This window comes from Diospyros lotus, chromosome 4 (assembly GCF_014633365.1).
Source record: "Diospyros lotus cultivar Yz01 chromosome 4, ASM1463336v1, whole genome shotgun sequence".
Lineage (NCBI taxonomy): Eukaryota > Viridiplantae > Streptophyta > Magnoliopsida > Ericales > Ebenaceae > Diospyros > Diospyros lotus.
Genome location: NC_068341.1, coordinates 6,686,641 through 6,710,863, shown reverse-complemented (window position 1 = coordinate 6,710,863; position 24,223 = coordinate 6,686,641). Strand labels below are relative to the sequence as shown.

The following is a 24,223-nucleotide window of genomic DNA, read 5'->3' as shown; positions in this document are numbered from 1 at the left end:
TTTTCATATACCAGCATGCTTACACATTCTCCAAAACACTATTCAATCATGAAAAAAAAAAACCATTTACATGCTCCAAGAAATACACGTTTTTCACAAATGTAGACTTAATTAATGAGCTATAAAAATTTCATTTTGGGTAAGCAAAAAAATTAAAAAAATATAATAAAATATCAAAATAGTAATTGAAAATTGATTATCCATACATAACTTTACATATTCCTCCTAGTAATCAATTATCACATTTAAGACAGGTCACATTTTTTAAAAATAACAAAAAAATAAAATTATAATATTTAAAATTATAAAAAAATAAATTTAAAATAATTAAACTATATATAAATAAAAATAAAAAAAATTATTTGGCAGTCGGTATTGGACGGTATTACCAAATAATCAAGATTTCTCCCGATTTTAAAAAGTCTCATTTTTTTGTAATTTATTTCAATTGAAATTTTATGTTAATATTTAAAAATTAATAATATGGATAAATTAATAATATTTATCTTGACTTTTCATATACCAGCATGCTTACACATTCTCCAAAACACTATTCAATCATGAAAAAAAACCATTTACATGTTCCAAAAACTACACGTTTTTCACAAATGTAGAATTAATTAATGACCTATAAAAAATTCATTTTGGGTAAGCAAAAAAATTAAAAAAATATAATAAAATATCAAAATAGTAACTGAAAATTGATTATCCATACATGATTTTACATATTCCTCCTAGTAATCAATTATCACATTTAAGATAGGTCACATTTTTAAAAAATAACAAAAAAATAAAATTATAATATTTAAGTTATATATAAAATTATAACATTTAAAATTATAAAAAAGTAAATTTAAAATAATTAAACTATATATAAATAAAAATAAAAAAAAATTTACTTGGCAGTCGGTATTTGACGGTATTATCAAATAATCAAGATTTCTCCCGATTTTAAAAAGTCTTATTTTTTTGTAATTTATTTCAATTAAAATTTTATGTTAATATTTAAAAATTAATAATATGGATAAATTAATAATATTTATTTTGGCTTTTCATATACCAGCATGCTTACACATTTTCCAAAATACTATTCAATCATGAAAAAAAAATCATTTACATGTTCCAAGAAATACACGTTTTTCACAAATGTAGACTTAATTAATGACCTATAAAAATTTTATTTTGGGTAAGTAAAAAAATTTAAAAAATATAATAAAATATCAAAATAGTAACTGGAAATGGGCGGAAAAAAAAATGACGGCTGTTTTGTTATAATATATATATAGATTTTAATAATATTGAGGATGAAGCTTTAACATAAAGTTTATGACTACCGACGCTATCTTTACAATTTTTACAACATATATTCTAGGTAGTTAGGATATATTGAAAAATCTCTCTTTTACCAACTGCCATTATTTTTGTTTCAGTGTTCAAATGATATTTTTTATATTTTAAAAATAATATTTAGACAAAAATTTTAATGTTACGTGTGACCATAATCTTATTATTATATTGCATTTGCTTAATATCAGTATGGATAAGCTTAAACCACTCATATAATGCGTTTGCCTTTGAGAGAAAGTAATTGAATGAAAACTTAATCTTAGTATTGAGACTAACAATATGTTAGAATGGAGAGATAAGAGAAAGGAAAATAATCATTTTTGATGGGAAAAAAATATGAGAAAAGGTGGGAAAGATGATGATGGAATGTGAGCCAATCCCAAGAAAGGGGGTGTGTTCTTTAATTATATTTTTTTATACTATTTTTTTAATTTTTATTTTTAAATAAAAATAAATTAATTTCCTTTTTCTTATAAAAAAAACAATCTATTTGTTTAATAAACTCTCCCTTCTTCTTGCCTTCACTCACTCAGAGGCAAATATTCATTTGGTAGTTATAGTTAATGTTTATTTTTATTTTAATTCCACTCAATTATTAGAACTTAAAAGTAAACTTGAAGGAGAGGATAAAGATAAGATAGAAAAATGACATAAATAAATATTTAAATTAGCAGAGGGTACTGAAGTGAGTAGTGGAGGCTGTAGTTTGGAATTCGAAGGCAGTGCGGTACAACCTGTAAATAATGTGGAAGCCAAGCCCTAATCCCAAAATCAGAATCCAACACACGAACTATTGCTACTCTAATCGCCGAACCCTTTCTATTTATTTCTAAGATTGCCTATATCCTCACCCAGGTGAAGGAAATCTCCCTTTACCACTCTCTCTCTCTTTCTCTCTCTGATCTCCGATTCGTATTTTGGCGATTCGCTAAAATCGGCTACTTGATTCGCATACACAGTGAATTAGGGTTTTTTCTAGAGTGAGGAGAGACCAAGTACTACGATGTCGCTGAGGCCGAGCGCGAGGACCGAGGTCCGCCGGAACCGTTACAAGGTCGCCGTTGACGCCGACGAGGGCCGGCGGCGGCGAGAGGACAACATGGTTGAGATCCGCAAGAGCAAGCGTGAAGAGAGCTTGCTCAAAAAGCGTCGAGAGGGCCTTTTGGCCAACCAATTCCCTACCTCCACCACCAACAGCATTCACACCTCCGCGGTCGAGAAAAAGGTGCCGTTACCAATACCCTCTCCTAGCTCGTTTTGTGTATATGCGGATGCGAAATTGGCTGTTTGGTTTTATGAAATTTGAAATTTTTGGGTTATATTACTCTGTTTTTGAAGATTGATACCCGAAATTTTGATTTTCTCGTCTTCTGGGTCGTGGTAATTTTCGGTTGGATGCGTGGTTCGGATTAGGTTTGTAAGGGTTCTTGGTTATGATAGTATGTTTTGAATAGTGGAAAAAACACTACTAAATTACTTGTGACTTGTGAGTGTGCCTTTTTAATGGTTAACCGAAGCAACGGTATCCTTTTAAGGCTAATTGGCTCCGTTGGCTTCTCATTCACCCTAGTTAGAATTTATTGAAGTTACTTTCACTTATTCTTTTACCTCTGGAGATTCTAATGACAAACTTGGCTTAACCTTTTACATGGTTGTTCATTTCGTTGCAGTTGGAAAGTCTTCCTTCCATGGTTGCTGGTGTTTGGTCAAATGATAGCAATTTGCAGCTGGAGGCTACTACCCAATTCCGAAAGTTGCTTTCAATAGGTGTATATTCATGATTATGTTTTATATTGGTCTTTATGTATTCTATTCCGAGTCATGCTATGTTTGTACAAGAGTAATTATTAAGATTAATTTTCAGAAAGAAGCCCGCCAATTGAAGAAGTTATACAGTCTGGTGTTGTTCCACACTTTGTTGAGTTCCTTATGAGGGAAGATTTCCCACAACTTCAGGTATGAGTGTGAAATTTTGAATGCTTGTTCTTTGAAGTGGATTGCTTTAGATAATTATTATTTACATTATTTTGTATTCTTGCAGTTTGAGGCTGCGTGGGCACTGACCAACATTGCATCTGGTACCTCTGAACATACCAAGGTGGTAATTGATCATGGTGCAGTCCCCATTTTTGTCAATCTTCTGTCTTCCCCAAGTGATGATGTTCGTGAGCAGGTAATAAGCTCATAGTTGTCAAAGGCAATAGGTGAAGTGTGCGCCTTAGACACATGAGTGCACATTTACTCAAAATGCTTATAAAATACTTATACGCTATTATTATTATTGTTGTTGTTGTTGTTGATTAGTAGAGATATGCCAAAGCATATTCCATATTGAATCATGAGTGGCACATGCGCTGTAACTACCTTAACTTGGTGCATTATATTATATCGAATTTGATTGTAGGCTGTGTGGGCATTGGGTAATGTTGCTGGTGACTCCCCACGGTGTCGTGATCTTGTGCTAAGTCATGGAGCTTTGATGCCTTTGCTGGCACAGTTGAATGAGCGTGCCAAACTCTCAATGCTGAGAAATGCCACTTGGACATTGTCAAACTTCTGCAGGGGCAAGCCACAGCCTCCATTTGAACAGGTTGTTGTCTTCAAATGGGTTATCTTTTATTTTCTTTTATATTAACTTTTTGGCTTGAAGCAATCATTTTTATTTTTTATTTTTTTGGCTGCTTTATCACCATTCTGTGCATAAAGAAATTTTTGTAATTTCTTGGCAGACAAGGCCTGCGCTTCCAGCCCTCCAGCATCTTGTTCATTCAACTGACGAGGAGGTACTGACAGATGCATGTTGGGCTCTGTCATATCTATCTGACGGTACAAATGACAAAATTCAGGCTGTGATTGAAGCTGGTGTCTGTCCACGACTTGTTGAGCTCCTCCTGTATGTGGCACTTACAAAATTTGCACTTAATAGTTTATTCAACTCTCATTCTCTAAATTCAAAACATATATTTTTTCCAGGCATCCATCTCCATCTGTGCTAATTCCGGCACTTCGCACTGTTGGCAATATTGTGACAGGAGATGATTTTCAGACTCAGGTTCATTTCAGAAGCAATTTGGATTTTATTTGTCACTCTCCTCAAAAACTGTTGTTGCTTCCTGCTTTGTTTTTAATTAAATTCTTGTCAAGTTTTGACCAGCTTATTGCATTATTTGTTATCTAGTTCATTACTTATTTCTGTTGTTAAAACTAATAAACCTATTGGCTTGTTGGCTGTTATGTATGCTGCTTCCCTTAGGCTTTGTTTGGGAGAGAGTTAGTAATGGAGTGGATTGTAAATCAGTAGAATGGAAAGGAGTGGTACAGGATGAAAAATATTTTCATCTCTTTTGCAAGAGTATGCAATGGAAGTAAAGTAATTTGAAACGTTTTTCCTCATTTGGGACTAGAAAGCACAACTGCCTTAAGCTATCACTTAGGTACAAACAATCAGTGCTGTAACTACCTACTCACTGCTTATAGCTCCCTATACAAGGTACCACCCTTTATTAGCAGTGGGCATATGACAATGTGGGTATTATAAGATCTCCCATTATTCATATAAGATAAAACATTATTATGCTTATGGCTTGCATACTATGGATGCACGTACTATGGCTGTCATGTGGCTAGGCTTGGAAGCTCCAGTTGCACAATGCATATTGTCAAAAAGGAACTTTGAAGAGAATAAAATTCCATCCTTTTATTTCATGTGTAAGCTAATCTGTACATACAAGAGAACTCCTAATAATTCTCCTAAAAACTAGGAATGGATTACAATCCTAGTTAGTAGGACTAGATTATAACAATAGCTTTATAATTTACAGATTTACATAGGAGATTAAAAACTTAAAACAAATAAAGCTTTAATTCTTATCTTCTTGGCTCCTTATCCCTCTTCTATTCAATTGCCAACTATTCAAATTTTAAACTTCAATCGTTGACACTCCCCCTCAAGATTGAGAATGGATATCATCCGTTCCAAGCTTGTTAGTCATCATTTGATACATGGTTGCGGGTAACCCTTTAGTTAGAATATCTGCAAGTTGTTCACAAGATGATATATATGGAGTACAAATCAAGCCACTATCCATTTTTTCTTTGATAAAATGTGTGTCCACTTCAACATGCTTAATTCTATCATGTTGGATTGGATTGTGAGCAATACTTATTGTTGACTTGTTGTCACAATAATATCATAGGTGCTACCAAAGTGATTTTCAAGTCATCTAGTAATATTTTCAACCAAAGCAACTCATAAACTCCTAGAGCCATGGATCTGAATTCTGCCTCCGCACTTGACTGGGTCACTATACTGTGTTTCTTGCTCCTCCAAGTCACAAGGTTACGCCCTAGGAAGGTACAATACCTAGATGTAGATCTCCTGTCTACCACTAACCTTGCGTAATTGCATCAGTATAGGCTTCGAGTGTCATGCATTTTTCCCTTTTGAACATAATGTTTTTTCCTGGTGTTTCTTTCAAATAATGCAGTATTCTATAAATTGCCCTTAGGTGAATTTCTTTTGAATTATGCATGAATTGGCTAACCAACCCCACTGCATATACAATATCTAACCGAGTATGAGCTAGGTAAATTAGTCTACCCACTAGCCTTTGGTAGGACCCCTTATCAACTTCATTATCCTCTAGAACTTCCCCCAATTTGTGATTGGGTTCAATTAGAGTTTCAACTGCCTTACAACCTAGTAGTTCTGTTTTTGTTAGCAAATCCATGATATATTTCTGTTGGGAGATAAAGATGCCATCTTTTGAGTGTGCAACTTCTATGCCTAAGAAGTATTTCAATCTCCCGAATTCTTTAATTTCAAACTCCTTGATTTTGCATTCCCTGACTTTATTCCTACCTTCTTTATCATTTTCGGTCACAACAATATCATCCATATACACAAGTAACACTGTCACTCCCCCTGTGGTCAAGTGGTGTATGAAGAGGGTATGGCTCCTTGACTTTGTTTATACCCTAGAGTAAGCATTACTTTCGTAAATCGGCCAAACCAAGTCCTAGGGGATTGTTTAAGGCCATATAAAGCCTTCTTCAATTTGCACACTACATTTTCTTGGGTAGTTGGACTGTATCTAGGTGGTAAATCCACATAGACTTCCTCTTCTAGGTCTCCATGTAAGAAGGCATTTTTTACATCATATGCAACAATGGTCGGCCTAGATTAGCAGCTAGAGATAGGAGTACCCGGACTGTGTTTAGCTTTGCAACATGGGCAAATGTGTCTAGGTAATCTATGCCATATACTTGAGTGTGTCCCTTGGCCATTAGCCTTGCCTTATATCTGTCTAATGTCCCATCAGACTTATATTTGACTATGTAAATCCATTTACATTCCACCGGGTGTTTTCCTTTAGGTAATTGAACTAGCTCCCAAGTTTGGTTTTTTTCAAGGGCTGGCATCTCGACTTCCATGGCATTCCTTCAATTCTCATCCCCTATAGATTCGGTAAAGTGCTTGGGAATAGGTATGGTATGTAGGTTGGTTGGTTAGGAAGGTTTTATGTGGGGTAGATAACTTGGGAATAGGATAGAAACAGATGCAACAGATGCTTGGTATAGGTCCTAGTGCCTTTTCTAAGGGCAATAGGCCATTCAAGGTCACTTTGAGAGATTTTTGGCTCACTCTAAGGTTTAATAGGTTCAATTATAAATACAGAGGGATCAATGGGAGATTTACCTGATGAGATTTCAAGGGGGCTGCTAGTGTTGGTATAAGTAGCAGATTCAGGAGATGAATTGGATTCTTAGACATGCGTAAGGGCTAGAAACCAACTGCTTCTGTCTTGAATAGACCCGTAGGGGAGGAGTACTCGGAGTGGGCTCCTCCTGAGTCGTATTTGATGAAATCCTTAGAATTAACCGGACCAGAATAAGGCAAAGAATAAGAAAATTCCAGATCAGGTAGAGATGAAAATTGATCTCTGTCTGAGATTGTTTGGCTGTTATGAGAATGGTCAAAATAAGGCATGTTTTCCACAAAAGTCACATCAGTTAACACAGAACTTTTTTGAAGGGGGATGGTAACATCTATAGCCTTTTTGGGTCGAGGAGTATCCAATGAAGATGCATTTTAGAGCTTGAGGGTCTAATTTGCCTCTATGAGGATTATGAACATGGACAAATGATATGCGCTAAAAAATTTTTAGTTTCCAACAACTAGGGATATGAATGTCAGAGAAGTGTTTGGTTAGGAGTTGAATAGGGCTGAGAGAATTAAGAGTTTGGGAAGGGAACTGATTGATAAGGGACGTGGCAGTTAGAACTACTTCTTTTTGTTGGAAAAAATTTGATTAGGATTGGTTAAAGAAATGTTTGGCATTATCAAATCTTAGTCTCTTGATTTACACTCCAAATTGAGTACTAATCATGTTATAGAAGTTAGGAAAAATAGTGTTCACTTTAGATTTATTTTTCATAAGAAATAACCACATCACTCGAGTGCAATCATCCACAAACACTATAAATCACCGTGCCCCAGAAATATTGGGAGCGGTTGCAAGGCCCCAAACACCACTATGAATGGGAGAGAATGGAACAAAAGTTCTTTTATTCGATGAAGGATAAGTCACCCTTTTATGTTTAGCAAATTAATAGACTGAACACTAGAAATTTTTAACATCAAAACCCTTAAATAAAGCTAGAAACATGACTCTAAGAGTGAAAAATGAGGGGTGACCAAGGCGATTGTGATGCAACCAAATCTTATCTCTATTAAATTGCACCAAACATGACACAAAATTCACCTTTTCCTTTTTCTCCTGCACATTTGGTCCCTCGAGATAGTATAAGCCAACCCTAGACTTAGCAAGCCCAATCATCTTCTTCGATTTTTGTCCCTAAATTTCACAGAAAGTAGGATAAAAGTTAGCATTGCAATTTCTGTCTAGGACCAGCTTTTGAATGGAAATAAGGTTACTGAATAGTTTAGGGACATGGAGAACATTCTTGAGTGTAAGATATTCATTGAGAATGATATTTCCTTCGCCGACAATGGTGGTTAAGGACTCATCTGCCATGGATATTTTCTTGGAACTTGAACAAGGGCTGTAGATAATGAAATAATGGGAAAGAGGGGTCATATGATCTGTTGCCCCAGAGTCTAGGATCCAAGAGTTAGGTTGAGTTATTATTCTCGAAGCATGTAGGGTAATAGAATGAGAGGAAATACATGTAAGTGCAAGAGAACATATACCTTTTTCTTTCTTGTCAAGAGATTCTAGAAAATTCCTTGGCTTCTTGATTTCTGCTCAGTTGAGATCCAAGCCTTCTCCGTGTTCTAATCCTTTTTGTTTTGCTTGTTGTTGGTTGTTAGCCATATAGGCTTGGCTTTGGCCCCCCAATTGTCCTCCTTTGGATGGTTTTCCATGTAACTTCGAGCACCTCTCTATGGTATGTGTTGAAACCGAGACTATGATCTCTCAAGAATCACTCAAAAACCTCACCGAATTCAAACAATATTGAAGACTGAAAGTAGATAACGAAAAACAAAATTAAAAGTAAAGAAAACCAAATCAGATTGCAGTATACATGATATACCTTGGTTCATGCCATTTACATGGCACTACATCCAACAATCCAAGAAGCAACCAATCCACTAGAAATGAATAAGAAACCAATACAAGAATACCCCTCTTTCACTCCTCTTTGCCTCTCGAATACAATACTCTAATGAAGACAACAAGAACTAGAATCGCACAGCTCTTACTCTCGCCTCTCACTGTATCCGAACACAAGGAATGAAAGATATGAAAGTTTTGATGATATGACTGACCTCCTCCCACTTCTATTTATAGAATATAAAGGCGGAACTACTAAAGGAAGAATAACTAACTCATAAAAGTCAAATCTACCCTTAGAAAATACAATTAGTTACATTTATGTCCTATTAACTAACTGCTGCCAAATCATCTTTATTTCTTCCTGATTTCGACTTTAAATCCAGCATTCAATTACTTTTAGGCAAAACAGTAATAGTATGTTATACAAAAGATACACCATAGAGAGTCTCTATCCCCAGTCTTCTTCTCCTCTTTAGGACCCCTGTTAGGAGCCTTTAGTGACACTAGTGCTGATCTCTCTATTGGGGAGTCGTCCAGCATCACTCCCCTTCTCCCTTCTTCAGCCTGGATTATAAAGATTACTTCATTTAGAGAGGGTAAATCCTCCTTACAAAGAATTTGATCTCTTATCACATCAAACTCCATATTAAGTCTAGCCAATAAATCATAGGTTCTTTCTTTCTCCACAAACTTTTTTTGTAATGCTGCATCTTTACTGCATTTCATCTTTAGGCATTGGTAATGATCCAATTCTTGCCATAAAGTTTGCAGTGTATTGGCATACTCAGTGAAAGACCTTACCCCTTGTTTAGTGGCAACAATCTTGGTCCTTACTTCGTATCTCTTTTGAGCATCTTTCACCTTGGAATAGGTGAGCTTGACTGCCTCTCATGTCTTTAGCAGTTGTTTAAAACATCACCGTATCATTTATCTCCAGTACCATTAAATTCCATGGCCATAACATCACTAATGAATCCTCCTCATCCCACGCTACAAACATAGGATCTTCCTCCTTAGGACCAATCCCCAAGAGATGACGTAGTTTTCCTTTTCCCTTGAGAAAAGTATGGATCAGCTAGGACCACTTCAAATAATTTTTTCCATTCAACTGGTAGGCCATCTAGAGATTTTGCAACTCTCCTCCATTGCCTATACTGCCAATTCTAGCAAATGGGACTTCCATGGTGTTGTTGGTTTCAATTGTCTCCGGCATAGGATTAGTGTTAGAGGCAGTAGACATCATGTCGGGTGAAGGAATAAATGATCAAAGATCGGGTGAGGGAAAAAGAACCAAAGAGGGCTTCTTAGGTGAAGAAAAGAGGCAAATGAGGCCTTAATTATCCCACTAAGATGGTGATAATGGATGCTTGAGAATGGCACTAGAGGCCAGAGAGGAAAAAAAAAAGGGCAATGAAGGCTGAAAAGGAGCCCCTTAGAAGGTTGGCTCTGATACCATGTCAAAAAGGAACTTTGAAGAGAATATAATTCCTTCCTTTTATTCTGCATGTAAACTAATCTATATATACAAGAGAGCTCCTAATAACTCCTAATAATTCTCCTAAAAACTAAGAATAGATTACAATCCTAATTAGTAGGACTAGATTACAACAATAACTTTATAATTTACAAATTTACATAGGAGATTAAAAACTTAAAACAAATAAAGCTTTAGTTTTTATCTTCTCGGCTCCTTATCCTCTTCTATTCAATCGCCAACTATTCAAACTTTAAACTTCAATCGTTGACACGTACATTGTTCTCCTTGTGGTATTATAGGATCTCCTATTATTCATACAAGTGTTATGAGTCCTTTTAAAGTCATTCACATAATGCAATATGTTCCCATTGAAACCTTTCTATGGAAGGAAATGCCTTGGGGATGAAGAGTTCATGTGATGTTGTGTCTTGCCTTTGGCCAAAGCCCAACCCCTGAGTTCTAGAGAGCAATTAGACTACTTAACATAGTGCCTTGGCGCATCTCCTCGACTCAAATCTCCTTGATGACTTTTTGTAGAGTGGATGTGGATCTCCTTGACATTTATCCTTAGATACTATGTTTGCATTCTCTCACCGGCAAAACTACTTGAGGGCACCTCTCTGGTGATTGTCACATTAGCAGACTGTTAGCCTTTATGTAACAGGTTGATTAGGCTTTGTTAAATAAGCCCCTTTTTGGCATAGTTGGAGGAATGTTCCAGGCATGCCTATGACAAGTTGTAAGGCCAAGTGGACAAGTGGGTTAACTGCTTTTGGCGCCCAAATTTGGTTATAGATCAGTATAAATACCATTGATATGTGCCAAGTTTCACATGTTTAATAAAATTGGAAATCAGTTTCCCCCTCATTTCTATTCCCTCTTATTTCTGAACTCTGTCTCTCACTCTCTCCTCTCATCTTTTCCCCCTAATTTTCCAGTTCCTTGCTTCTCAATTCCTCTCGGAAATTGAGAATTCTCAATTGTTAGATTTCGATCTGACAAATTGCTATTAAAGCAAGCTCTTGGCTGAATAGTTTTCGGTGATCTTATTGCTATGGCCGATGACATGCGTAGGAAGTAGATGGAGATGCAAAATTGGGTAGATAAGAAGCTGGAGGATATTTCAGATTGGTTGTGAGGAGAGATGCGCAACTAGATTCGAGAGGAGATGCAAGAGCACAACAACATGGTATGAGACCAAATGCAACAATACGCACTGATGTTCTCAAATCAGGCACCAATAAGGTTATCCCCTAACTTTCCCCCTTGTGAGAGAATGGATCCAATACTCCCGATTATTGGCACCAGTCACAGAGTAGCCGGATCCTCTAAATTGGGGGTTGATCCAGTGGTGATGGGTGAAAATGTGGTGGGAAGGAGGCCATAAGCTCCGATGAATTTTGGCCAGTCGAATTTTTTAGTGCCTAAGTTAGAATTGCCGGTGTTTGATGAAATGAAGCCCGGTGGTGGACCAGGAGGTGTGAGAAGTTGTTTAATATTCATCAGGTGGCTGATGACCAGAGAGTTACTCTGGCAGCAGCATACCTAAACAATGTAGGCGATGTCTGGTTTCAAGGATGGTTAGGGGTGAGGGATAGCTGTAGTTGGGAGGAGTCTGTTGGGGGGTTTGTGCGAAAGATTTGGTGAACGAAGGACTATAGATATTGTGGAAGAGTTTAATAAACTGAGGCATAATGGAACGGTGATGAGTATTAGCTCAAGTTCGAAAAGGTAAAGTTACTCATGCTTAATAGAAACCCCTACATGACTAAGAAGTATTTTGTATCGAGTTTTATCAGTGGATTGAGTGATGACCTCAAATCCATGGTGAAAATGATGAGGCCTAGGTCTTTGCAAGAAGCGATAGAGGATGTACTATTACAAGAGTTAACAATAGAAGCCTTAATGAAGAAACAAAGGGGTTAGAGTAGAGGAATTAATTTGGGGATGGTTCTATTTCGAGGAAGAATGCAGAGTAAAGAGAATTTCAAGGGAGGGACAGGTGTAAGGTATGTGGCAACTACATCTCCTAATTCGAATTTGCAACAGAGGTACAAGCTCATTGAGCAGAGGAGGGCTGTTAGACTATGCTTTAGATGTGGGGACAGGTATTCTTTAGGCCATCAGTGCAAGAAGTAGTTGCTTTTCCTAGAAGGGGAAGAAGAGGAAGAGGTGGCAATGAGTGAAGAGGAGGAAGAAGGTAAAGGGGCCATTTCCTTGCATGCAATCAAAGGGATGGCCAGTAGCAAGATTATTAAAGTAGAGGGAAAGGTGCACGACAACGCACTCATGGTTTTAATAGATAGTGGGAGTACCCACAGTTTCATTGACGAGGGAACAACTAAAAGGATGAAGTGGCCACTATCTAGCACTCAACCTTTATTTGTAACCATAGCTAGCGGAAGTAAAGTGCTAAGCAAATCTGCATATTTGGGATTTTGCAAGGAAATGCAAGGAGAAGATTACCAAGTTGACTTGAGACTACTAAAGTTAGGGGGATGCCTTATTGTTCTCGAGGTTGATTGGATGAGGGAACTGAGTCCAATTAGTTTGACTTCAACAAGATGGAGGTGACCCTAGAGAAGGATGGCAAGAGGGTGGTGTTGCATGGGAACATGGAAGTAGGGGCGTGCAAGTTGATCAAGGGGAAGAAATTGCAACAACTATTCAAAAAGGTGTCCCAAGTAGCACAACTGATCTCAATTGAAGCTATTGAGCAACTGGAGATAGAGGAGGGAGATTCTAAACCAGGGATCCAATCATCTACAGCCACTGGACAGGTACACGAATTGGCCCTACTTGATGTATTATTGGTTGAATATCAAGATCTTTTTGTAGAACCTAAGTCACTTCCCCCCCCCCCCCCCCCAAAAGATCCTTGGACCACACAATACCCCTTCAACCTAATTTTGAACCAATGAACATTTAAGTCTTATAGATACCCCCCTAAACTCAAACTTGAGATTGAAAAAACTTGTTAAAGAGATGTTGAACCAGTCTTTAATCAAACCTAGCCAAAGCCCATTTGCTTCACCCGTCCTATAAGTTAAGAAAAAGATGGTACATGGCGTTCTGTATGATTATGTTAGGATTAGGAGCTCTTAGAAACTCAAATCAATACTTATAGTTTGCCAATTCTATCAACATTCCTCACCCGAAATCATCCCACAACAGAAAATATAAACTGGAAATGAAAGAACATAATTTAAGAAAGAAAATGAAAGAGATACAACCAAACCAAACAATAGGCGCAAGATATATCTTGGTTTAAACTGATCAAAGATCAATCTTACATCCAGCTGCAAATCCCGAGAGCAATTTACTAAAAATCGGAGAAAAGTCTACAAGAACCCTCTACTCTCTATCACACAAGTACACTGCCCTCTCATAGAGATTACAAAGACTCTCCCACTCTCAAAGCCTTTTCTCTCTTCTCGGCAATTTCACTCGTATACAGTGACATAAATGAATGAATGATTTTGTTCTATTTATAGACCATAAGAGGTGTTAATTACAAAGCATGTTATTTTACCTACACAAAGACTAAAATAACCCTTATAATATAATATCTAAGTTATCTCCTTTCTAACTTAGAATTACAGTCATGTTCACTTGCCAAATGAGTTTTATTGTCTTTTTCATCTTCTAGATAGAATCCTCAATGCAAAAAACCCAACAGATTATTGACAACTCAATGCCATTACCATTAAAGATAAATTTCCTATCCCCATCATTGAGGATTGACCTATTGGATTAGCTCAAACATGCCTCTCTATTCTCTAAATTGGACCTATGATCATGATGCCATCAAATTAGGATGGATCCAAATGACATACCCAAAACAGTCTTCAAGACACAACACGGCCATTTTGAATTCACTATTATGCCGAATTCACTATTATGCCTTTTGGCCAAACCAACGCACCAGCCACATTTCAAGCTCTAATGAACCAAATTTTTGGACCATATCTCAGAAAATTTGTGTTGGTTTTCTTTGATGACATCCTAGTCTACAGCCTTCTTTTGATCAACACCTAGACCACCTTAGGGCTATATTTGAGATCTTGAGATTCAACCAATTGTATATCAAGGAATCAAAGTGTGCTTTTGCACAAAAACATGTGGAATACTTGGGGCATATAATTTTAGGGGCTGGAGTGGGCACAGATCCCAAGAAAATTGAGGCTATTGTGGCATGGCCTAAACTTACCAGCATTAGGACATTAAGAGGGTTCCTAGGGCTCATTAGGTATTACCAGAGATTTGCAAAGGATTATGGAATGATTAGCAAGCCATTGACTGAATTGTTGAAGAAAGATGGCTTCAAGTGGAATCCTAAGGCTGATCAAGCTTTTAAGCAGTTGAAGAAAGCACTAAGTGAAGTGCCAGTGTTGGGTTTGCCTGATTTCAGCAAGCCATTCGTGCTAGAAATCGATGCTAGCAACCATGGAATAGGGGCAGTCTTTTCATAGGATCCAACCCGTAGCCTTCCTTGGCTAGTCCTTAGCCTCCAAACACCAAGGACTCAGTATCTATGAGAAGGAGTTGATGGCAGTCCTTATGGCAGTGGAAAAGTGGTGACACTATTTAGAGGGAGGAAGATTCGTTATCAAAATGGATCATGAAAGTTTGAAGTTCCTATTGCAGCAGAGGCTACATACCCAAGTGCAGAAAAAAGGGCATGACCAAACTCATGGGTTTGGATTATGCAATCCAATTCAAGAAGGGAAAGGAAAATATAGCAGCTGATGCTTTGTCTCGTTGCCAAAAAGAAGGAATGAAGCTATTTCAGCAGCGGTACTAGATTGGCTCCAAGAGGTTACAGACAGCTATCAACAAGGAGTGTGGACCAAGGGGTTGTTGGAACAACTGAGCTTAGATGCCAATAACATGCCGGATTATTCATTTAACAATGGAGTGATACAGTACAATGGCTAGCTGGTGATTGGAGAAAGTGAGGAGTTGAAGAGCAGGATACTACAAACGATACATGAGTCTCCTATAGGAGGACATTCGGGCGTTTAAAATACTTATCGCAAGGTGCAATAGGTATTCTTTTGGCCTCAGTTAAAAAAAAAAATGTGTGGGATTATGTGTTAAGAGATGTGATGTATGTAGGAGATGCAAACATGAAATAGTGGCTCATTCGGGTCTACTACAACCCTTAGCCATTCCAAACCAAGCATGGACCAATGTAACTATGGATTTTATAGAAGGGCTTCCAAGGTCAAAAGGGAAGGATTGCATAATGGTAGTGGTTGACTGGTTCTCTAAGTTCAATCATTTCATGGGCCTATCCCACCCATTCACTGCACAAGAAGTGGCGAGAACATTCATGGATAATGTAGTGGAGATGCATGAAATCCCTCAATCTATAGTCTAGACAAGATATTCATTAGTCTATTTTCGAGGGAATTGATGAAGTTTCAATTCTTAGGAACTAAGCCACTGATGTCTACTGTGTATCATTCAAAAATTGATGAGCAATCAAAACGGGTAAACCGGTGTTTGGAATCTTACTCAAGGCGCTTTAGTATTTTGCAGCCAAGGGGGTGGCATAAGTGGCTGGCAGTTGCTTAGTGGTGGTATAATTCGAGTTTCCACAACTCGATCAAAATGACTCCCTTTGAGGCCCTCTATGGCTATAAGCCACGGTTGCTACCAGCCATTGGGGGACAATCTATAGTGATGGCAGTGGAAACATACTTGCAACAAAGACAAGAAACAATCAGGTTGGTTAATTCGGAGTTGGTTAGAGCACAAAATAAGATGAAACAATTGGTTGACAGGAAAAGAAGTGAGACAATTTTCTGTCGGGGAGGATGTCTATTTGAAGCTTTAGCCAACAACATCTCAAGTCCTCGAGCCACTAGCCCATATCCAAACTGAGTCCTAAATACTATAGGCCTTTCACTATATTGGAGAAGATAAGTGCAGTGGCCTATAAGTTGCAATTGTCGGAAAGGACACAAATTCACCTTGTGTTCCACGTTTCCCTTCTCAAGAAAGCCATTGGAGCACAGAGATCATCTCCTACGCTACCACCCATGGAGAGAGTAGAAATAGAAGCAACAGTCCCTACCACTATCCTAGACAAGAGGGTGATTCACATACATGGAGTTCCTCTCATCCGGATTCTAGTCAAGTGGTCCTCGCTACACAAAGATAACAATACATGGGAGTATTTGCCAGATCTTCTCTAGCAATTTCCCAATTTAGCCAGCTTGCTACACATTTCTTGAGGACAAGAAATGCCTTAAGGGGAGGGGATTGTCACGTTAGCAAACTGTTAGCCATTTTGTAATAGGCTGATTAGGCCTTGTTAAATAAGCCCGTTTTTGGCATAGCTGGTGGAATGTTCCAGCATGCCTATGGCAAGTTCTAAGGCCGAGTGGACAAGTGGGCTAACTGCTTTTGGCACCCAAATTTGGTTATAGATCAGTATAAATACCACTGATATGTGCTAAGTTCCACATGTTGAATGAAATTGGAAATCAGTTTCCCTCTCATTTCTAAATTCTCTCTCACTCTGTCCTCTCGTCTTTCCCCCCTAATTTTCCAATTCCCCTCTTCTCAATTCCTCTCGGAAATTGAGAATTCTCAATTTTCAGATTGGGGATCTAACAATCCTTGGTCATTGTGTCTGAAGTGCCCTTGGTCTTATGTAGAGCTTGGAGGTTATTGTTGTCATTTCCATTGCTTGGGGGGCTTGTATTTGGAGGTCAGTACCAAGAACTTCCCATGGTGCCTGATCTCTTCTTGCCTAAGTAAGATGGGGACTCACATTCTGGCCAATGATTGAGATTGAAAGGAGACTTTTGTCATGACCCTAGTAGCAATAGAGGGACAATATTGGAATAGGGATATAATAGTAGTTAGAAAGTATTTTGCAATTTGTTAGGATTACAGTTGTACTGCACATGGGTGCATGGGTTGAGCCCAAACGGATTGCACATGGGTGCAGGAGCGGTGAGGCTATAAATAAGTCACTGCTGTAGGAGGGGAAGTATGCTTGAATTAATGAATTGAATTCTCAGATTCCCTCTTGTCATTTCTCCCAAATTCCCTCTGATTCCTCCCCCCCTCTGCTAATCTCCCCCTTTCTCTGTTCTATCCATTTTCTCCCTCTTTCTGTCCAATCCTCCCCTGATCTTTTCTGTTCTTGATTCTAATTCCCTCAGATTCTCCCCAATTTCCTATCAAAACCCTAGGTACACGACAACTTTCTCTCCTAGAAAGGAGTTATATGACTTTCAATGGCAACACTTTACACATTTAGCAGAGGTTATGGCTCTACAGGTTTTAAACCTACCAAAAGCTACACCAGTATGATCAGATAGTTTGCCTCACACCTCATTTCAATCAGTCTGACAAAGATAGGAATAGGACTCCATGTCTTCGTTAACACCACATCTACTCTTGCTAGCATACCGAGCAGGTTTTTATACACGATCTATTTTTAATGGACAGAATCCAAAAATACCAAGCAAGCTTCCTTGAGCCTATTCAAAGAGTCTCGCCCCCTTTCAGAAAAGGATCTTTATGTCAAGTTTGAACTTACATCTTGGCTCTAATTTTTCTATTAGTATCATATTTTATTGTCATGTCAAACAATTGAGTACACACTCTAGCCCAACTGTTGCATACTCTTATCTATCTCTCTTGGTTGATTTGGTTTCTCCAGTTGCTTTCTTGCAGTCTTTGAGCTTCTTGGTAACTATCATCACTTCCTGGTTTTGTTTGTTGATTTCTTGTGACATGCGGCTCTAGTCGAATAAGTTTTTGTTTGTTAGTAGTTCAGTAGCTGCTTTGTCATTTTTGCTTTGGCAACTTTGTCCATTTCTCTTAATTTGACTTATTGTGATATAGCAATTTTCTTTTATGGGATGAAAATTTAGTTAAAGATTGATCAGCAATTAAGCACGTGAAGAATGCTTGGCCAAAGAAATGAGTCACTAAGTGAGTAGCATTATTTGTCACTAATGATGGGAAAATATCAAGATGTATTTTTTGAATGAGAATCACTACAATCATGCTACTGAAAAATGCAACCCATGTTTCTGAGTCATGTATTCTTTATTGCGAGAGGGAAGAAATTAAGGAAGTTGCTTGGAGTTGGGATCTCCTGCACACTGTCCGCCATCATTTGTGCGAGTATGAGGTTGTTTGCTATTGAGAGTGAGAATTTGGTATGAATTGAGAAGCATCTAGTCTATTAAAATACAGTCTCTTGGTTTGGGAGTAGGAGAGTATTTTGAGGGACATGGCAACAATTCAGTCCAATATTCTTATTACCTGTCTTCTTGTGTACATGTGAGTTCTCAAGTAAGCTTTTCTACAACTACTTAGAGTAGGATTAGGATCATGTATAGCCTTTCTGCCCAACCATGGGATATATTTCGCCTAAACCATAAATAAATTAAGATTTTGGGTGATGAATTTGAAACATAACTGAGCCTAACCATCTTCCAACAACTATAGCTTATATATAGACATAAATGTTTATGTTATTGACTATTATATGTCAAATAGTATTTTTATATTGGATTACAACACATCAAGACTTAATTCTACTATGTGAGTTCGGTTACATGAAATCCAGCTTGTTTGTCATTGCTATTTATAGCCTTATCTTCCAAAGCATAACTCGTATTATACCTCTTCCACTAAATTTTTCTTGATCTTTCTTTACCTATTTTGTTAAATGATTGTTTCTTTCCATTCACTCTCCTCATAAGAGCCCTTTCTGGGCTTCCTCACGTTTCCAAACTTTTAATCATGTTTCACACATCTTATCTACAATAGGAACCACTTTGATCTTATTATGAATAATCTCATTTTAATTTTATCTTTTTCATGTCTCCACATCCATCTTAACATCCCCTTCTTTGTTTTCGTATTTTCCACATGGTGTTTTATTGCCCAACATTCTGTGTTATACAATAAAGTTGGTTTTATATTATCTTATAAAATTTTCATTTTAGCTTTAATAGGACCTTACCATTACATAAAAGTTCATGTGCACATTTATGGATAACATCCTAAGTAATCTCCTCATCTTTTTGAATGATGGATCCAAGATATCTGAACTGAATTTTTTTCTTTTTATGATTTGATCTTGAATTTTACCATAACATCATCTATACTAATAGTTTTTCTAAACTTTAATTCTATATACTCAGTTTTTAATCCACTGAGCTTAAAACCTGTAGTTTGTTCATATTTCTGGCTTAGTACTCATGTCTTCTTTTGTTTCATCCACCATTTGCAAATAGCATACATCTAGATTAGTGACTCTTTTACTACTCTGTATGTTATCATTACATATAAAATGAATGACATTTTATTGGAATAGTGTTACATTTTCAATATTGTTAGTGCTTCTTGGTTATCATGTTCATGAATAATTGAATATTACTAACAGAAACTGTAAAAAAGTACTAATTTTTGTTGTATTTTTACAGCATTTGTATCCTTATGTTTTCTGAATTGGTTGTATTGCACGTCCAGTTCCATATCTGTATGCTTATTGGTGCTATTAAGATCTTAGTTAAATAAATAAATGAATAATCAAATGTGCAACATCATTACATAATAATGTGATCAGAAGATATTTACGTCCCCTGTCCGACTAAAACTTGCCATTTAATCACTATTGTGTTATTTAACAGAAGAAAACACCATCCAAGTTTTTTGTTTTTTTTTTCAACCAGCATCCCTCACAAACCACCATTTTCAAGCACTGCCACAGTCAGTATCCTGCCCTTGCCTTTTCTTCTTCAGCCAACCACCTCCCCCCCACACACAACAGCAAACTCAACCTCCACATAGCTAAAGTCCCCAACTATTCCTGCAGTCCTCTGCATGCCTTATGCCTGGAAGGCCCAGCTGCTACTGCTAACTAAGTTGCCTGCTCAATCCCCTATGAGCCATTGCAAACTGGCCTTTACCTTTCCCTAACCATGCCCATCATCTTGATATTTGATTGTGGCTTCTGGATAAGAGCAAAAAAATGCCCATAGATCACTTGACATTGACTGATTTTCTGGATAAGAGAAAAAATGAAAAAAAGAAAAGATGAAATGCTCTCCTCAACCTCGATATGCTATGGTGCTCCTTTTCGTGTTCTTGTGGATTTTGTCTTTGATTTTATTGTTGACATGTTCTTGTGGATTTTGTCCTTGATTTTATTGTTGACATGTTCTTGTGGATTTTGTCTTTGATTTTATTGTTGATGTGATTTATATCTATCTTGATGGGAGCCTCCTTTTTCCAGTCTATAATTGACCATGGTGCACTTCCATGCTTGCTAAGTTTGTTAACCCATAATCATAAGAAAAGCATCAAGAAGGAAGCCTGCTGGACAATCTCAAATATTACTGCTGGAAACCGTGAACAGATACAGGTTAGCTTATAACTGTTTGCAATTATCTTAGGTTCTGGTGAGTTGTTTTTATGCTCAACACATGCACACAAACAACCAAACGAAAATGTTCAAGTCATATCTTTTTCTTGCTTGTCTACCTTCTGGTGGATCTTGCACTTCCAAACATGCCATATGCTCTATGGTACCTCCACTCCAAGCAAACAAAAACAGGTTTATTCCATTGAAGTAAATTTTTACACAGTTGTTTTTGGTAGTATCAACTTATAGAAGATTATCCTTACAGCATTTATTTTCATGTAAAGGCTGTAGTTGAGGCTGGCTTAATTGGCCCTCTGGTCAATCTGCTCCAAACTGCCGAGTTTGATATAAAAAAGGAGGCTGCTTGGGCAATTTCAAATGCTACTTCTGGTGGCACCCATGATCAAATCAAGTATGTTGTTTCCTTTTCTTTTACTTAATTTCCCTTCTTGGTGTGAATTCTGATGACTGGTTCTCATCATGGACAACAGATACTTGGTCAATCAAGGTTGCATAAAACCACTGTGCGATCTCCTTATCTGCCCTGATCCTCGGATTATAATTGTCTGTTTGGAAGGGCTGGAAAACATACTGAAGGTTGGGGAAGTTGAGAAGAACTTAGGGAGCACTGGAGATGTAAACTACTATGCTCAGTTGATAGATGAAGCTGAGGGTTTAGAAAAGATAGAAAATCTCCAGAGTCATGATAACAATGAAATTTATGAGAAGGCGGTGAAGATGCTTGAGACATATTGGTTGGAGGAGGAGGAGGAGGCTTTACCTTCAGGTGATGGTTCTCAACCTGGGTTCAACTTCGGAGGAAATAATGTTCAAGTTCCATCTGGTGGATTCAACTTCACCTGAGGTATGTAAAGCCATATACTTGTTTCACTGCTTTCACAATAGGATGAGGACTGGATCTTAACCTAGTTTTGTTTTTTTTTTTTTCGTTTTTTTTTTTCAAGTCACTTCCTGGTTTTAAATCTAACTTGGGAGTTTAGTCTGTTTGCACTTCCGGATTCAATAATTGTGATACTTGTACTTGGCTTACGTAGGGCATATAATGCGTAGGAAAGTAAAGTCGGGGATTATGCTTGTCCATGCCAGTGGCAACAAGGCATATACATGTTGGTGTCAGTTCAGGTCAGGAAAGTTGGTGTCCAGTTACAGTGAAGGTCAGCGTCCAATGTCATGAAGAGGTCCTAAGCTGGAGCGATCATGCTGCACGGGTCGAAATAAAAAGAACTCTGCGGGTCACACAGTGGAAGAGAATGTCCTGGTGGCAGTTTTGGTCTTTTGTCATGTTTAATGGAATATTTTGGTTATTGGGTATAGCCTTGGAGCAATCTCTCTCTTGCTGCAGGAACAAAGTCTTTGAACACGAAATGGAGTATTTTTATGGGTCTTGAGTCTTGTGTTAGTTTTGTCATATAGCGTATTATGTATTTGTTTTATTTTTCATTGGGTGAATATAGTTTTCACTAGCATTTTGATTGCCTGCCTGGTATATTGAGAGATAGGAGAGTGAACTAGATTTTGGGGTCATGTCTTTGAAAGAAATTTGTGGTTAAATACTTCAAACGTTTGCCTATTTGGTAATTATGATGCATCTGTGCTTTTGCCTTCTAGAGCAAGAATAATGGGTATTCTTATATTTTTTTTGTTTTATTATTATTTTTTGTATGTAAATTAGGTATGGGAGCTGTGTTTGTTTGTGCAGGGGAAGTTCTCTCTCACTACATTCCCTGCAACTCTTTTATTTGCCTTGTGCCTGGCGAGCATTCATTACCCTTTTACATGTAATCCTTCCTTCCTTCATTCATTCAGCCTGTCTCCCACTGGATTGGGAGACTTCTTGTCCATAAATTTGAATCTAGCGGCTCTGTTGTGGTATGTCTCCCACTTGGTTTGTACCATGTAATACTTCTTCAGGTGCCGGAGGTGAGGCGTCTTGTTCGAGTGAGACCCTGCCACCTATTATTTGATAATTGATAGATACATCGTCTCCAATAGCCGCCCAGCCCCCTTCCTTATGGGGCAAGTATTAATTGAATTTTATGCCCTTGTTGAGGTGAGTTTAATGTCCAAAGCAAAAACAATAAACGGAATATTGGTAGACTTACAAGTTCTTTAACTGAACTTACATTAGGTGTATTAGAAGATTTAAACTCAACTTGAATATTTTAATGTCTTAAAATTGAGTTTTTAAGTACTTTTTGTTGTATTTATGTGAAGCTTCAAAATGACAGCGTTTAACGGAGGGGCAGAACGGTCTTTTGGCAACTCTCGTGACTGCTCGAAACGGCAACATTTTGGGCCCTGAGTGGATGGCCAAAATGACAACCCTCCTTGCCGTTTCATATGGTGTGCTTTCTCTTGTCTTTTAGCATATCCCTTTCCCGATCGTCGATGCTGCCTTTATTCGATGCAATCCCCACTTTTGTTGTCTTTTTTATATTGTCTACAGTTGTCTCGAGATTTTCAGTGCACAGCCTTCGATCTCATTGCCTCGGTTAGGGTTTTTCCAATTCATTCTCTATGTTTTTTTCTCTCTCTCTCTCTCTCTATATAGTTTATATGAATGTTCTTTTCTCTTGAGTGTTTGTGCCTCTAACATGTAGTTTTGTGGTTATGGGGCCGATTTGAGTTGAGAGTTGGTTTTGTACAGTAAGATTAGAGAGTGAGTCTATGTATATTGAGGCTGTAATCGAATTTTTCTCGATATTGTAGTGAGTTCTCTTTGTCGGAACTCAACGTGGATATAACTCTCATTAACGGGTGAACCACGGTAAAATCGTTTGCGTTCTGTTTATGGTTCTTGTTTATTTGCATACTTGAATATCGAAGCCTTATTGAATGTTTGTTGGCTCTAATTTGTTTACTAGTTTAAGTTTTGGTCGAGAGTTGTCTCGACCCAACAGTGGTATTAGAGCCATTTCTCTGGTATTCACGGTCTAAGGTTTTCAGAGCTTGTGTTATTTTCATCTCCTGAGTCATATTTTTGCTTTGCTTGTGTTGGTCTCATTCACTATGGTTTGTTGTGAGTCTTTATCAGCGTCTAGGGTTTTAAGGTACTTTTGTGCAAAGCGAAGATGACATCAACCTGGTTTGAAATCGGTACATTTGACAAAAAAAGTGACTTCGATAGTTGGAAAAAAAAGATGAGAGTCATTCTCTCTCATCACAAAGTGCTTATCGCATTTGAGCCCGATAACAGAAAATGGTCGACAGATTAGTTGTCTAGAACTGATGAGGTAAGAGAAGAAGCATATAATCTTATTTTCTTACATCTTAGTGATAGTGTTATTCATAAAGTTGATGGCATGAATACCCTTATTGAACTGTGGAACAAACTTGAATCATTATATTCTATATTGTTTGCTCCTAATTTAGTTTATTTAAAGGGTATATTAT

The 24,223-nt window shown here is 37.5% G+C and overlaps 1 protein-coding gene across 2 annotated transcripts; it reads left to right on the top strand.

The window, feature by feature from the left end:
- The first annotated feature begins 2,059 nt into the window (after window positions 1-2,059).
- LOC127799498 (importin subunit alpha-2-like) lies at window positions 2,060-22,437 on the top strand. 2 transcript variants are annotated; one of them, XM_052333579.1, is made up of 11 exons: window positions 2,060-2,572; window positions 3,018-3,114; window positions 3,212-3,303; window positions 3,389-3,520; window positions 3,752-3,937; window positions 4,077-4,240; window positions 4,321-4,399; window positions 20,681-20,809; window positions 21,094-21,221; window positions 21,301-21,674; window positions 21,881-22,437. In XM_052333579.1, exons 1-10 carry the CDS (start codon window positions 2,351-2,353, stop codon window positions 21,671-21,673), a joined length of 1,602 nt encoding a protein of 533 aa, XP_052189539.1. In that variant the 5' UTR covers window positions 2,060-2,350; the 3' UTR covers window position 21,674; window positions 21,881-22,437. The 2 variants fall into 2 exon arrangements, with proteins under 2 accessions (XP_052189539.1, XP_052189538.1); XM_052333578.1 differs by having other exon boundaries at window positions 2,062-2,572; window positions 21,865-22,437.
- Window positions 22,438-24,223: the final 1,786 nt, after the last annotated feature.